Raw genomic sequence first — 15,553 nt, 5'->3', positions numbered from 1 at the left:
GGGGGCGTGGCTTGCCGTCCTGGCCCCTTCCCTTGGGCTCTCCATGTCCCTGGCTTGGGTTTCGACGTCATAGTTGAAAACAGTAATACTGACATCAGATGACTGGCCACGGTTGCATGTCATGTCATTGTGAGGGTCATGTCTGCAGACAAATCCTAACCATTTCCAACCATATCTTTCTCATTATAGCTGTTTAATTTTTACTTCTTTTAGTTGCGAGGTGACAGGTTTTAATGACCTTCTTGTTTGGGGTTATCGTGATTCTTGTGATGCTTCTGTGGGGAGCAGTGGTGTGCAGGATACTAATGTACTTTTTATAGTAGAGAGGGAGATTTCTGCATAAAGACATTTTTCACAGTCAGAGTCCGTTTTTGTGTGTGCCGGACACTGTGTATGGGCATGTGGATTGTAGTTTTGAAGGTATTAAAAAGAAAAACTTATGGTGAGTATTAAAATCTGTTTACATTTAATATCACCTGGCCTTATATTTTTCTAATAAAATCATTTTATAAATAGTCAAGAGCAATAAAGATGAGAAAGTAAAGAGCTGTGTGTTTGTTAGCATAATGAAATTCAGCTCATAGAACCGAAGGGAGAATCCCTAAAAACTCCAATACCACTGATCAGTGCCTGGAAGGGTCACAACAGGTTTTTAGCTTAAGTGTTTCTGCGCTTTAACACCTTTAGAATGTTGTTGTGTTCCCTTTAAAATGAGAGTTCGGCCTCGTTTTGTTTTCCCAGAGCACCTTCAAGTTTAAGTCTGAGAGTGACATCCACTTGGCCGAGCATCACAAGCAGGTCCTGTACGACGGGAAGCTCGCCAGCAGCATCGCGTTCACGTACAACGCCAAGGCCACGGACGCGCAGCTGTGCCTGGAGTCCTCGCCCAAGGAGAACGCGTCCATCTTCGTGCACTCCCCGCACGCGCTCATGCTGCAGGTGCGCCGCCCTCGGCCCCACGGGCTGGCCCGGCCACGCGCCCTGGCTGCACGCGTGTGCGCAGGCCCGCGCTCTCCGGCCTGCACGTGCGGCCTGTCCTCTCTCGGCTTCCCGAGGCCTTTGGGTGGCTCCTTTGCCTCCCCTCCTGTTTTGGGTGCTGTACTGCGCCTCGGACTTGGCTCCATAGCAGGGCGTCTGTCGTTTCTGGTATCTCACGTGTCTGTAGCCGTGGGAATGAAATCAGCTGATTGGCTGTCAGATCACTGTTAGTATAAAAGTATGCTTGGGTGTGGGAACAGTAGTTTCTATCTTCCTAACATCAGTTACCTGAGTGTCTTTCAACCTATCAATAGTATTTCTTTCTATAAAACATTTCTTGATTTATAGCTTCATATTTTCAGTGTAAAAAATCTCGTATGATTTCAAATTTCAAATTTTAAAGTTTTACATGTATATCAAAAATTGTGTAATGGAAGGTTTTTTAAACGTCTGACTGCTGTTATTTGATTCCCATAGAGTTATTTGGAATAGGAAATAAGGATCGTATTATGTTTCAGGGACGTCACCAGCATTTCTGTTCCCCTAACACAGGATGTGAAAGCTATCGTCACACACTCCATCCACAGCGCCATCCACTCCATCGGGGGCATTCAGGTGCTGTTCCCGCTCTTCGCGCAGCTGGACAACCGGCAGCTGCACGACAGCCAGCTGGAGACGACCGTCTGGTAGGTGGGCTCGGGCGCGAGGCTTCTCGCGTGTCTACGGACGTCGACGGCGCCTGGTGCGCTTGGTGCTCCCGATGTGTTATGGTTTGGGGCTTTTATTCTTAAGGTTCTAATAGACGTTTCTATGAAAATCACCTGACACAGAGGTTCTTACACCGTGAGGCGCTGGCTCGCTTCACAACAGACACGACCTCACAGCAGGTGCGGCCCAGGGACGAGGGGGTGCGGCTGAGCAGACGCGCGAGTCCCGCCCGCGCCCTTCCAGTGCTCCCGGCGCGGACGGTCCGTGAGAGGCCTGCGGGCCAAATACTGTTATTGGGGTGAAGGAAGTTTACTCGAAGAACAAAATTTAGTAACAGGTACATGCGTTGCATCTTCAGTATTGGCATTCCAGCGCTGTTATGGTCACTGTTCTTTGTACGTAGTTCATGTTTGAGAGCCCAAATCTAACAGTCTGTTAAAAAAATCAGTTTCTTCTAATTTAGGTTGATTTCAATTTTGGTAGCTTACCTCCTGTTTTAAAAAAAGTACCTCATCAGACTCTGATTTAATCTTGTTTCCTAGAATCATAGATCTAAGTTCAGTGGGAGTTTTAGCAGCTAGGTAAACGTTAATTTCTCCTTCAGATTCAATATAGGAATGCTTCATTAGTGTGTGCACATCCATGAAATCCTTCATGTTTGAACTGATGAAAAGCTGAGTGAATGGAGCGGATATAGGAGAATGTAAATTGAAATTAACGTGATTTTCGCATGTTATTTAAGTTAGCGATGAACAGATTTCTGTTTATTGCTGCTGTTAACATTGCCTCTGTGTCGGGGCTCCTGATGTGAAGTGGACACGCACATGTGACTGTGACCTGCACGTGACCAAACAAGGCTCCCGCCATGGGTCCCGCTGCCGCTCACCTCCGTGGGGCAGGCAGGTGGGCGCTGAGGAGCAGTGGGCGCCTGACGTCCCAGTAATTTCACGGGGAGGCGTCAGCCTGTCGGAAAAGCGAAGCTTTAAATTCCGGTCTGGATTGAAATTGAAAACGTTGCATCTTCATCACCTGAGTGACCCAGCGCCCGTTGTGATCCTAACGAGGGGCCTGGCGAGCGCCGGGAAAGCAGCCAGAGGGCAGGCAGCCGGTCGGCCGTCACGTGCGGGTCAAGGGCTCCCTGTGCGCGGCCAGTGAGTCTGTGCTTCTTCCAGCCCGACGCGGAGTTTGTGGCTCTGAGGGAGAAGAACTAGAAAGATGATGCCGTTCGAAATGTTATCACTAAGGTCACCCACAATAACTTACATCTTTATGGATGGCTATTATGAAATCTTAGTGCTAAACTTATATTGCGCAGATTACATGGTCCATTCATCCAAGGCATGTGGTTATTTTTCATTGAGTCTTTAAAACTCATTTTAGTGTTTATATTATATTTTGGTATTTAAATTGTATTTATTTTAATTGGAGATAAAAGTGTAACAGTTCAGCATTCTGATTTTCATTTTGATTTGTTTTGAGTTCTTTTATATCATTCATGTTTTCTTTGTGATAAATAACTTGGACTTTTTTTCAGTGATGTGTGTGTGCTTAGTTTATGGCTGATAGAGAACACAGAGCAGGAAGGAATCACTCTCCACTTCAACAGTAACACTGCCACCCCCACTTCCAGGCCCCCCGGGGCCTTAGTTACGTGCCGTGCTGAGTTCTCGTCGTGTGATGTAAGAAGAGTTTGCTTTAACGAGCGTGTTTGTGGCGCACGGTGTAAATAGGCTTCAGTAGTTAAACAATTAAAAATCCACGAGGAGAACAGTTCTCATTAGAGACGCGTGCCGTGGTGAGCAGGTCTTCCTTAGGCGTCAGACAGACGGGACCTAGACTGGCGCTGGGCTCCCGACCATCCGGTCCTGGGGCTGGGGGTCCGCGGCTGTGCGCTGGCTGAGCACTGGCTGCTGCGTGGGGAGGGAGGGGCGCAGTGGGGCCAGGGCGCGGACCGCAGAGGCCTGGCCCAGAGCTCCCACTGGAGACCACAGTGCCCAGGGCCCGCTCTGCCGGCTGCGGGACGGCCCGCGCGACGGCGCCTGGGCGGACGGCAGGAGGCGGCGGATGGAAAGCGTCGGCGCGCCTGGTCTGCGGGCGCGTTGGGCGGGTTGTCCCTCTCAGTAAACACGGGTGGTTCGTCGGCCTGCTGCAGTTCTGTGTTACCAAAAGTGGGTGCCGTTTTACCTCTGACAGGTTATATAAACCAAAATAAATTTCAGGTAATAATTTCAGTAAATTTGGGGAGTCTACAAAAGTTTTTCTCAGAAAAGTCTTTTTTTGTTTTCATTATGATACAGGTGGTTTGATAGGCTGCCCAATGGAATACGTGATATAAAAAGCTTAGAAAAGCCCATCATGATCTCAACGATTCTACCATTAAGAGTAACCTTGTCATACCAACTTAAATCAAGATTCTTCTCCAAAACTTATCTTTTTAGCCAAAGTTATTACAGTAATTATCTTGACTTTTATAACCTCCTCAATAATTAAGCAGCCCCCTTAATAAGTAAAAGTTTCATTGTAAAGCTCCAATTAGCACTACTCATACATAAATCAACAAAATTCCCTGAAAACGTCAACATTTCAGTGTCAACCTGACGTGGATTTCTTCTTATATTTCTAAAGGACACACTCTTGTCTGATCATCTTTCCTGAATTTCTGTTCAAGGAAAAGTGCCTATTACACATACGATGTCAAAATTTTCTCATGTGCTTTAGTCCAGCTGATGTAAAGTCAGAGATGTGACCGTTTCACAACAGGCAGAGGAAGTGGGTCAGGGCTTGTTCGCAGTGGCTTCCTCGGGGAGGGGCCAGAAAGCTTGGAGATACCAGTAAATAAATTAAGTCATTAAGGTGTTTGTATACTATTTTCTTCAGTTTTCCTAAGACCTAGACTTTTACGACACTTGAAATAAGTATTATTTCCTAATTTAATTGAAGCTCATTAAGCATTGGAAGATGGTAATTATTTTTAAGAAATAACCCTATAGATTGTTAGTGTCATCTTCCTTCCAAGGAGACAAGACCCGTCACTGCCTCTGAAGTAGAATTGCTGCTGATGGAACATCTGTCACCACGTCTGTGGAAAACTTGAGCAGTTTCCCTTCGTGAGTTGAGAATCAGTGCACCTTTTTTAACAAGTACAGTTCCGGGGAACATTTGTCTCTAGGCATTGCTGCAGGTCTCGAGAGGACGTCCTGTGCTGTGTGTGCCGGTTTGGGCGACACAGATACTCGCTTTGCTGCGCCCGGTTGACTTAGATCCTCGACAGCAGAACTGATGTGTCTGGACAGGCAGTGGTGTTAGGAGAGGGAGTGGGCTGAAGTGTCCTCTACATTTGCCTCTGTACCTGGGGAGGTGGAAATAGGTGGGAACGGAGAGAGGTTTTGTGTGGCAGTGCACGGAATTTTGCAAGTTCATTGTGAGCCCTGCAGCAATCCGATGCATTTTAGTTACTGGCGAGTTTGTTAAATTACGTTTGAAATGTCCTTCGAAGACAGCCGTTTATATTCACCATTACGTCTGCCGTGTCAAAGGCGCCTGTTTTAAAGACTTTAAAACGATATGGTATTACTGTTGCATTGGGTTTTAGGTACAAGTTAATAACACCTTTGCTAGTGAATGAATTTGACTTTTTAATTGTTGTCATAGTTAAAATTGAAGGGAAATTAGTAATTATATGGATAGCATAGTCATTCGTTAAGATTTTGGAATAATAAAACTAATATTTCTGATTTTGTGTTTAGAAGTCCAAGTTACTTCTTTAGGTGTTTGAGAAAGAGTTGTCTCCCTGACATAAAGAAAAATAAGAAAATCTTTGGCATCCTTTGTAATTTTATGTGGCTTCTGCATAGGAGGGTGATTGATTTTAAGACATATTTTTTGCATTTTTTCATGGCCCATCGGGACCCTGGTGATGCTTTTCTAGACTTTTTGGCGGTGCTGACGTTCAGGAGACCAAGTCTTCTTCCGTCCTAAATCGCTCCCTCAGGTGCAGGTCAGAGCTCCCTGTGCAGGTCAGGAACCTGGGTGATCCCTGTACGGGAGCGGCCTTCGTTCTTTCCGGACACGTAGGCAGCGGTGCGATGGACTTACGCAGTTCCCTGTGATGTGCTTTCACGGGATAACGGTGCCTTCAAAATGGACTCGATTGCTTTTAAGAGCTGTTCTTTTTTACGTAAAGAGTTAAAAAATCCCAAGGACTTCCTTGGTATTTGTGTTTTTCCTATAAGCGCCTGCCTGTGACTTTTAGGGCAAAATAAAAGAATATCATTGATTTGTAATGCTAGTTTACTTATTTTGTGGTTTAAAGATACAGGGCCAGATAATAAAATGGAATTTTAATTTCCTATAATGAAGTACTTTATTTTCAAATGCACTATATTTTTTTCTAGCTGAAATGTAACCTATTAAACTACTGATTTTTTACAACTGTGCTGATTTGGCTGCTGGTTATTTTTATGAGAATATTTCTGATTTGCCCACGAATAGCCTCACTGCCTGAGAAGTGTGTGGTTGCTTTTTTTGAAACCGGAAGAGCTAGAATCACTTTAGATTCTTTGGGGGCCTTAATAATTTTTTAAGTTTTTCTCACTAGCAAAATTTCTTAATTTCTCGTAGAAATGAACACTTGTGTTTTAAATATATTTAGAAATCTGAGGCTGTGCCCATTCTTGTGACTATAAACAGGCACGTTAGGGACCTTGTCGTCGTCGTCGTCGTCGGCAGCCGTCCGTCTCGAGAGACGATGGTGTAGCTTCTTAAGAGTCTATCTGCACCACCGAGAATGGCTGTGCAGTCCGACTCGGGAGTGACACGGTATCTGTCTCCTCCCGTGTTGAATCAACATCTTGCGATGACGCTGGAGTGTCCTCTCCAGTGGAGCTGAAGCTACAGAGCCTGGGCAGGGTGATATGGAGGGTCTGCTGTTGCCCATGCAGCAGACCCCCCCTCTCTTCGCAGCTGAAGGGTCCAAGGGAAAGACGGAGTCGATACAGCTTGGGTTCAGGTGCGCCGCAGGAGTTGCCGGTGTTGACTACAACGTCAAACCGCCTTAGGGACTCCGGCTCCGGATTTTCTGTCGGGGTTTACTCCCTTAGCCTTTCCCTTGAAGAGGTATGCCGCAAGGCAGCGGAGGTTTTTTGGAGTCAGAGTTTTCCTTCTCTGATGTGCCCTGACTGGAAGATCGAACCAGCGACACTTAGCTCGCAGGCCGACGCTCAATCCACTGAGCCAAACCAGCCAGGGCAATAGGGACCTTGTAAAGCACTGTAAATAGGCGTTATTTTAATTGCTGGGGATCTGGGCTGGAGTCATTCGTCGTTACAGATTATGGTGCGAAGACGGCTGGGAATGCTGCCGTGCGTCCGCGCTGCTGGCTGGATGCTGTTCTGTGTAACTTCGTGAAGGACGATGCTGTCACAGCGCCACTCAGCACAGCCACCTGTCTTTGTTTCTTTGCTCAGTCGCCACGGCGAGTGCCCCCTGCTCGTTGGGCACACGTCTCTGCGTGCTTTTCTGTGCTAATGCTCGCTGCCACGTGTGACTTCAGTAACACACCGGTCACTGTTTTCTCTGCTCTCGTGAACTCTTCCTGGGGCATATGTGGTCATAAGTAACATGTTGCATATGTTTCTGGATATTTTTAAAAAATATAAGTTGTATTTGAAAAATAGGTCAAAATGAAAGGCTTATTTAAAAAACTGCTGTGTTCTTCCAAAGCAATCTTGGGTACATACTTACAATTCTCTAAGAGAGCATGTTCTTACAACCAATTATGTGATAAAGTCTTTATTATGATGAAATTACATATTTGTGGGTGTGTTTCTTATGTTAGATTTACTTGCAGCAGGGAATATTTACGTGTATAGGTAAACTTAGATGTTTTTTCTTGGACGATTAAAAAAAATCCACACAGTAATGTGTTGATTTATGATTCTTAATTTTCAGTAGATAAAACTGGTTTTCTTCTGCCCGTGAGAAGACACACTATTGATAATGTCAGCAAGATGGCTGTCAGCAGGGCGGAGATTAGACCTGGGCGTGGCTTTTGGCTGGGAGTCATCAGCCGCCGCCCTGACTGCTGTGCTGTGCGCACAGGGGACCCTGGCCGATCACCTAACAGCCCTGTCTGTGCTTCCCTGCAGCGCCACGCTCTTGGCCTTCCTGGTTGACCTCCTCAAAAGCTCCGTGGCCATGCAGGAGCAGATGCTGGGCGGGAAAGGCTTCTTGGTCATTGGCTACCTGCTTGAAAAGGTGAGTGACGTGTCCTGATGGCTCTGGTGCAGCCTTCGAAGGCCAACGACTGACAGTCACCAAGTGTATTTTCTCTGGCGTCTCCCTTTCCATTGCCTGTACAGAGGCTGTGTTTTGGGCTGATTCACAGACATTTTTATATTATGCACCTACATGTCAGTGCAGACATTGAACTAAATTACATGTTAGAACTATATCTAATTAAGCAATTCTGAGTGAAAATTGAAACTAAAAAATTGTTTTATCTGCTGTTATTCAGTTACATGTTTTTTTTTCTTTTTTAACCTCAGAAAGTGTTTTCATAGAGGCCAAGCTGAAGCCTCGCCCCGAAGGCTGGTGTAGAATTGCGTGGCGTGTGCGTGGGCCGCTCTGAGGGCCTGTGCCCCGTGACCATGCAGGACGTGGGCGCGCACCGCGCTCCCCTCCCCGCCCTCTGGTCCCTGGCGGCCGGTCAGCAGGCCCCTGCAGGGAGCCTTGTCTGCGCTTGCACCCTGGCTCCTCGTCAGGGACACCGTGGGGACACCTCAGATGAAATACGCAGCCTTACGCGGTTCCCCCTTTCAGAATGAGCGTCCCTAGTGCTGTGCTGTCGGTGGGGAAAAACGGTTCTCCTTGCGCTATTAACCTGCAGTGTCTAGATTTTAGGTGAGATGGGGCGTATGTTTACGTGCACTTCCTGGCGGCTGCTGTTCCTCTCCGGGAAGTCTGCGCACCCTTCGCCCGTTCGCCCGTCCCCTCCGAGACCCCGCTCCCCGCAGCCGGCCACGCTCTGGGTGTCCCTGGGGGCCTGTGTGCTCCCACTGCTCCGTGGGGGTCACTAAGGGTCTCCTTCTGTGCTGACGGGGCTCCCCCGTGCTGGAGCGGGCGCCAGCGTCGTCCCTCTGCGGCGCTGGACAGTCGGCTGTGGGTGTGTCCGCCCGTCTGGTTTTCTGTCCCTCTGCCCTCCCCCTCGGCTGCTGTGCCTGACGCTGCCCCGCGTGGTCCCGCGCAGGTCCGTGTGTAGGCGTGCGCTTTTATCTCCCTTGGACGGAGCCTGCGAGCCGGCTCGCTGCGTCCCGTTGTGCCTTTGGGCTTGACCACTTAAGGGCCTGCCAGGCTGTTTGCCGAAGCAGCTCCAACATTTTACACTCGCGTCCTCGCGAGCACCTGCTGCTGTCTCTCTTATTCTGACCGTCCTAGTCTGTGTGAAGTGGTGTCTTATTTTTTTATTTGCATTTTTATGACATCTCCTGATACTGAGCATCTTTGCCTGCGCGTGTTGCCTGTTTGTATGTACTTCTTGAAAAATGTCTATTTATGACTTCTGCCGATTTTAAATAATCGGAGTTACCTTCTTTTTATTGTTGAGTTGCAGGAGTTCTTTATTCTCTGCGTTAATTCCGCACTGGATACATGATTGGAAAGGATAGTCTCTCAGCAGATCGCTGTGTTCTCACGGGCATCTTCCTGATGTGCTTGCACACGCTCGTCCCTTTGGTTCCCTTCTTTCTCCAGGACCTGCCGCGTTCGCCCTTTTGCGTTTGCACTGTCTGTCTTTTCTTTTTCATCTGTGGAACGTCTCTGTATATCCTGGACGCGAGTCCTTCGTCGGATACGAATCACACGTATCTTTTCCTCTGTGGCTTGCCTTTTCATTCTCTTAATGGTTCTTTAATGAACAAAAGTCCTTAATTTTAATATAGGTCAAGTTTTCATTTTATTTTATGGTTAGCCCGTTTGGGGTATTTATGTATCCCAGAGCCATGAGACTCACAGCTGAGTTCTCCTCGTCACGTTCAGATTGATATTTCACCTCCAGTGGACTTGTGTGCATGGCATGAGGATAAAGGTCAGCATTTACTTATTTCCTGTCTCTTCCTCACCGTCCTTTAAGGTGCGTGCCCAGTGTTTGCTGCGCTGTTTTCTCTCAAATACCTGTTTTGCCGTCTCTCCTCTTTCCTAACTCGGCTCTTCCTTTGGGCCATTTTCTTTATCTTCCTACAAGTCCCCACGCGGAGTTCTGCGCTAAGGCTGGTGTTGGGTTTTGTGGGCCTGCGGCTTGTCTGCGCCCCCCGCTGTCTGTCAGACAGGCAGCCACTGACAGTCCTAGCCGGTGGCGTCGGGCTTCAGGCTCGGCAGGTGCCACCCTCCCAGCCGCGCCTTCTCGCAGTGCCCTGGCCACTCCCCGCTTCCTTCGTGCCCTTGGAGACACTGCCCACGCCCGTGTCTCCCCTGTCGCGTCGTCGTGAGCCCCTGCCTTCCTGCCCCGCAGACCGAGCTCTGGGAGGGCAGGCGTTCTGCTGGGTTGTTGAAGTTCTATTCACCGTGTTTTCTGCAGTCCAAGGAGAGTGCCTAGCAAATAGCAGCTGTGGAGCAGGTCAGCTTTCCGAATGGCCGAATGTGGAGTGCTGCGCCCCGCCTTTACGTGGGGGGATGGGGCAGGGGCCGCACAGCCGAGGGAGTGGGACCCACCAGGCAGGATGGGCGGGGGCAGGCAGGTGGGATGGGCTCAGAAATGTCTTGTGTGGCTCAACAAACAGTTCTTAGTTTGGGACTTTATTTCCTTCCGGCCCCGTGAGCAGCGTTTGCTGCTCCTTCTCGTCCTCTGCCCTGATTCACACGTCGCTCTGCCGCCCCGCATTATGACCATCGTGGAAGCCTGGACCCAGTAGGGGGCAGTGTGACAGCAGGTGGGGGCAGTGTGACAGCAGGTGGCGTGCTGGTGTCAGAGTTAGAGAGCTGTCCCTGCTGTGGGCTTGGGGGCGGGGGTCACTGGACTCCTAAGTAACCACATGCTGGTAGCTGGACTTTAATCAGCGAGGATGGAGCCCCAGGTGCCGTGTGGCCTGCGCCTCAGGACAGAGCGGTGGGCGAGCCCGTCCCCTCGGGAGCCCGGCCAGACCGCAGACACGCTCGCTGTGCGGGGCTTGTGTCGGAAGTGAGCTGCTTTGACATTTCAGGCCCAGCTGTCAGCTGTGTGAACACCTTTTCCTGTACAGCATTTTCTATGAAATCACACTCTAGGGAAGCATCGTCCAACTAAAACATAAGCTCACATGCTGCTTAAAGTTTTCCTGTAGAGTAACTGCTGAAATTAATTTTAACAATACATTTTATTTAACCTAATATATACATAACATCACTTCAGCATGCGCTCAGTGAGAAGAAGCAGTAGGCACTTTGCGTTATCTTCCCCGTTCCAACCTCACAGTCAGGTGGGCGCATCTCAGCCCCATCTCTGGGGTCCCGCCTCCTCCCGGGGGCTGGGGAACTGCGCCTGCCTCGCCGCTGCTCGGCTGGACGGGGGCCTTCATCTGAAGTTTGCTCTGAATAGCGGAAGGTCTGTCGTTCACGGGGACCCCGCTGGCTGCGGGCACCCAACAGTGAAGGCAGCTGACAACTGCTGTCGGGGGCTCAGCGCAGATGCACGCGACCCGGGCGGCCCTGGGGACAGGATCAGGACCGGCGTGGTGTGCCCAGGACACAGGGGGCGGGCAGTCTGAGGGGCGGACGCCAGAGGGGATGGTGTTGCTGCCCGAGAACGGGGTCTGCCCTCCCGGCGCTGTGGGCGCGTCCCCGGAGTCTCACGGGTGGTTTCCTGGGGAGGGTCCCCGCGGCGGGGGCCCGTCGCTCTCCCTGGGCTTCGGGCTGGCAAAGCTCTTGCCTGGCCTGTTGTGCTTGGTTGGCGTGTGTGTGCTTCATCATGATCCTAGTTGTGGCTCATTTTCATTTTGTTGGTCTAAGATCTTCTCTTGTTCACCGATCTGTACAAAATGGGATAAAGCCATTTGTTATTTGTCACACTTTTTGAGCTTGAGTTGAAAGGGGCATTTTTTTAAACTGAGCTATTTCTCTGCAGTTGTCCTATAACAAACTGTCATTCAGAGAATTTTCCTAAAATTCTGCCTCTACATATAGTTAAGTTTTGAATAGCAAAGGAAATAGGAAGTTTTTCATTTGACATTTAATGTATCAAGGGTCGCCTGTGAAACATTACTTCGCGCGTGTGTTAAGTCGGCACTCTTGCCCCTGACACTGCGGAGTTTCAGCAGCAATGTCCCTTCCGTCCCTTCAGTCCTCACGCGGTCACATCACCAGAGCCGTCCTGGAGCAGTTCCTGTCCTTTGCCAAGTACCTGGACGGCTTAGCCCACGGAGCCCCGTTGCTGAAGCAGCTTTGCGACCACATCTTATTCAACCCGGCCATCTGGATCCACACGCCTGCAAAGGTGAGCCGCCGCCCGCCTCTGCCCCTTCGGCGCGGCGCCGTCAGTCGTATATGGGCTCCGAGCTGCGCGGTGCGGAGCCGTTGGGGTTTTCAGCTCGTTGCACAGTCAGTATGAAGCTGTCGTGTCAAGTAGGATCAGAAATCCAAGTATTAAATGTGGAAATATTAAAATGCATGAAACTAGTTAAAATTAAGCTTGATGTAATAACTGCATTCTGAAGTCATTAGCTGTGATTCACATTTTTCCAAGGAGAATTTGGCACACCAATCACTGAAAGACTGAGGGAAGGGAAAATAACCGGCAATCAACGGCGTTCTGATCATTGTGATCATGATGACTGGAAGATTGCTTGTATTGTAAATACAGAATTTATATCATGTCATGTAAATCTTATTTGTTTTAAAATAAACATATTCATAATTTTTTTCTAGATATCAATATAACACTTAGTATTCTGCATACCTGGATTTAGCCCTGTTACGGTCTAGTGGAAATTGATAATGAGGAACATTTTCCATGAACTTGAGCTGCCTTTTGCAGTTTTCCAGTCTGTCACACAACTTGGTTTAAAGAATGTTTAAGTTCTGCCTTTACTGAGTTTATCGTGCTCGCTAGAGCGCTAATCTCAGACCTGAAGCATCCCAGCAAGGTGTTCGGCTAATCAGCTTCACATGCTTAGTTTCTGATATTGCACTGCGTTAAGAAATTCTGAAATGACATGAGTTTCTAAGGTAGATGACGACAATAAGTACTTTTTGCAGATACGATACAGCTGCCTGACCTGCGTTCTGGCCTTCTGCGCCGCTCAGAGGCACCGTGACGAAGGGCTTTGTTGGGCCACTTGGTGTTTTTAAACAATTTGATCCTCTTTTCAGATACTTTCAATGAAATTATTGAATTACTTAAAATTATCAGAAGGTTAATAGCTATTGCAATACTTTTATTAAAATAAATGTTATTAGAATGTGTTGACTGCAGATTATTTGAAAATATAAATACTATTTAATAATAGTTATTTTTAACCTCATATTATGTGGTACTTTCTTGGCCTTCACTGACTTTCGTTTGAGTTAGAAAAGAATGTGTCATGTAGAATCTCAACATGGGAAACGCTTTAAATTTATTCTAGCGTTGTCAATATTTCATGTCAGGTTCAGCTCTCTCTGTACACGTATCTGTCTGCCGAGTTCATCGGAACGGCTACCATCTACACCACCATCCGCAGGGTGGGGACGGTGTTACAGCTGATGCACACGCTGAAGTACTACTACTGGGTCATGAACCCTGCCGACAGCAGCGGCATCACGCCGAAAGGGTTAGGTAAGTGTGCGCCTCCCTGCGGCGACGCTGTCCTGCGGCCGTGCGTGCGGAGGGCTGTCGCGGCGGACGGGTGTGCATGGTCATGCCGGTGTGGCTGGGCGGTCGCCTTCCGTAGGCGGCGAGAGTTCGCTCTGGTGAAGCAGCTCAGAACTTGGCAATACGCAACTGATGTTGGAATAAAGAGCTAAATTCAGTGACATTCTGCCCTTTAGCCTGTGTGCTTGCTGTGATTCAGGAAGACGTATTCATATGTTAAAAGCAGATGAGTGATGCTGGTCATGACCCGTGAGCTCTGATACACTCGTTTCAGCCTTTGGAAATTGTTGCCTCTTTTAACGTTTGTTTCCCTTACTTCACCTCTTCCGCCACGTATAGTAGAGCGCGTTCTTCGTTTAAAACACATTCCCACCTTTCCTGCTTGGGTAAAGACGTACACTCATCATAGGAGAGAAAATAATGCACGGAAAAAATTCTCTATAACTCAAAACTCAGGAATTAACTGTTACGAGTTTGGGGTGTGTTCTTCCACTGTTTCTTACTGTATAATATGTGAAATATTTAAACTCTTACAGAATCGAGATTTTCTTGATTTTTGCATGTCTTTTTTCCTTGACTCTACATTATTCTAAGAGGATATACCATTTACATATGTCTACAGTTTTGATTGTATAAATAATCAAATATACAAACAGTTCAGTGATTGGCTTAATTGAATATAATCATTTGCCCCCATCTTTGATTTGCTTAGAATTACCGAGAAAGGCTCTCATGATAATCGTTGCCAGGTTTTTTAGAAAAAAAAACTACCAGTTTGCAGTTTAACCACAGTATGTAGTCACAGCAGCGTTGCAAATTACCATTTTCTAAAACTTTCTGATAGAGGAGAATAGCACTTCACTACTTTAATATTTATTTGCTTACTTTATTGTCTGTTATTGATGGGACTTTAAAATTGTCCTATTTGCATTCAGATACATTATTCCGTCACTTATGGCTTTTTTTATTTCTTTCAAACTTAACGCCTCAAGTTCACTGAGTGTTCATTATGACTTGGGGCCTGTGCAAAGCGTTCTGTTATACATGATGGTTTTGTGTAATCGCTCATATGTGACATAACTGTGTCTCCCTAGACTTATTCGCACCGCCTCTACTGTAACTACTGGGGAACATCCCACCCACTTTGCAGATCAGAGAGAAAGTGACAGAACCAAAGTCTGACCCATGTTTGTCTGACTCAGGGCCCTTGCACTTTTTTAAAAAAAATTTATTTTTAGAGATGCGGAGGGAGAGAGGAAGGGAGGGAGAGAAACATCCGTGAGTGGTTGCCTCTGGCGCACCCCCAAATGGGGACCTGGCCCACAACCCAGGCCTGTGCCCTGACCGGGGATCGAACTGGCGACCCTTTGTCTCGCAGGCCAGCGCTCAGTCCGCAGAGCCACACCAGCCTGGGCCAGAGAAACTTTAGATGTCATAGGTCTTGTTAGGAAATGGTGCGGCCAGACCCCCGTGGGCGGGCGGCAGGAGTGTTACCTTGCTCTGAGGTGTAATCGTCTGCCTGTGTCTTTGGTGAGTCAGGAGGTGTTAGAAATTATGCATAAAGGGGTTGTAGTTTGAAAACAGAGAGGCTATAGAAATCCCGGTGGCATTAAGAAAAGTTTGGCAGGGGTCCCCCCCAAAAAAGAAAAAATAATGTAAAAAAAGAGAAAAGAAAAGTTTGATGTTTAAGGACTTAAATGGTTGTAGCTACATACTTTAAAGGTATACTTTAACTGTTGTATATTATGTACTACATATATCATTGCATAGTCTCATTTTTTTGATAATTAAATATTCTCAGTTACTTTGGAATTTAGATGTGATGATGAAATCACTGTCATGTGACCCCTGAGCACTTACTGCGTGGCCGTGACAGTCTGTGTCTGGTGCACACAGCTACAGGGAAGAGAACGCGAAACGGACGCTGGCCCTGGAGTTGCGTTTCTGGGCTGTGCGGTGTGACGTGTGCGGGGACTGCAGACGGGGCTCGCGGGGGGCAGGTCTGAGGATGGGAGGAGGCGTCGCAGGCACTTGGACTTGAGGGGGAAA

General features: G+C 47.9%; 1 protein-coding gene across 2 annotated transcripts in view; it reads left to right on the top strand.

The window, feature by feature from the left end:
• Positions 1-15,553, top strand: part of NBEA (neurobeachin) — a 377,725-nt gene that overhangs the window by 48,366 nt on the left and 313,806 nt on the right. For both annotated transcript variants that reach the window (XM_090258648.1, XM_090258647.1), the window contains exons 9-13: positions 742-939; positions 1,531-1,664; positions 7,833-7,941; positions 11,996-12,148; positions 13,300-13,468. In XM_090258648.1, the coding sequence (XP_090114774.1) occupies positions 742-939; positions 1,531-1,664; positions 7,833-7,941; positions 11,996-12,148; positions 13,300-13,468 (763 nt within the window). The remainder of the gene's footprint in view (positions 1-741; positions 940-1,530; positions 1,665-7,832; positions 7,942-11,995; positions 12,149-13,299; positions 13,469-15,553) is intronic.

Source organism: Furipterus horrens, unplaced genomic scaffold, assembly GCF_987537825.1.
Source record: "Furipterus horrens unplaced genomic scaffold, mFurHor1.1.pri manual_scaffold_12, whole genome shotgun sequence".
NCBI classification, from domain to species: domain Eukaryota; kingdom Metazoa; phylum Chordata; class Mammalia; order Chiroptera; family Furipteridae; genus Furipterus; species Furipterus horrens.
Note: the sequence above shows the minus strand (reverse complement) of the source record. Positions and strands in the feature narration are given on the sequence as shown.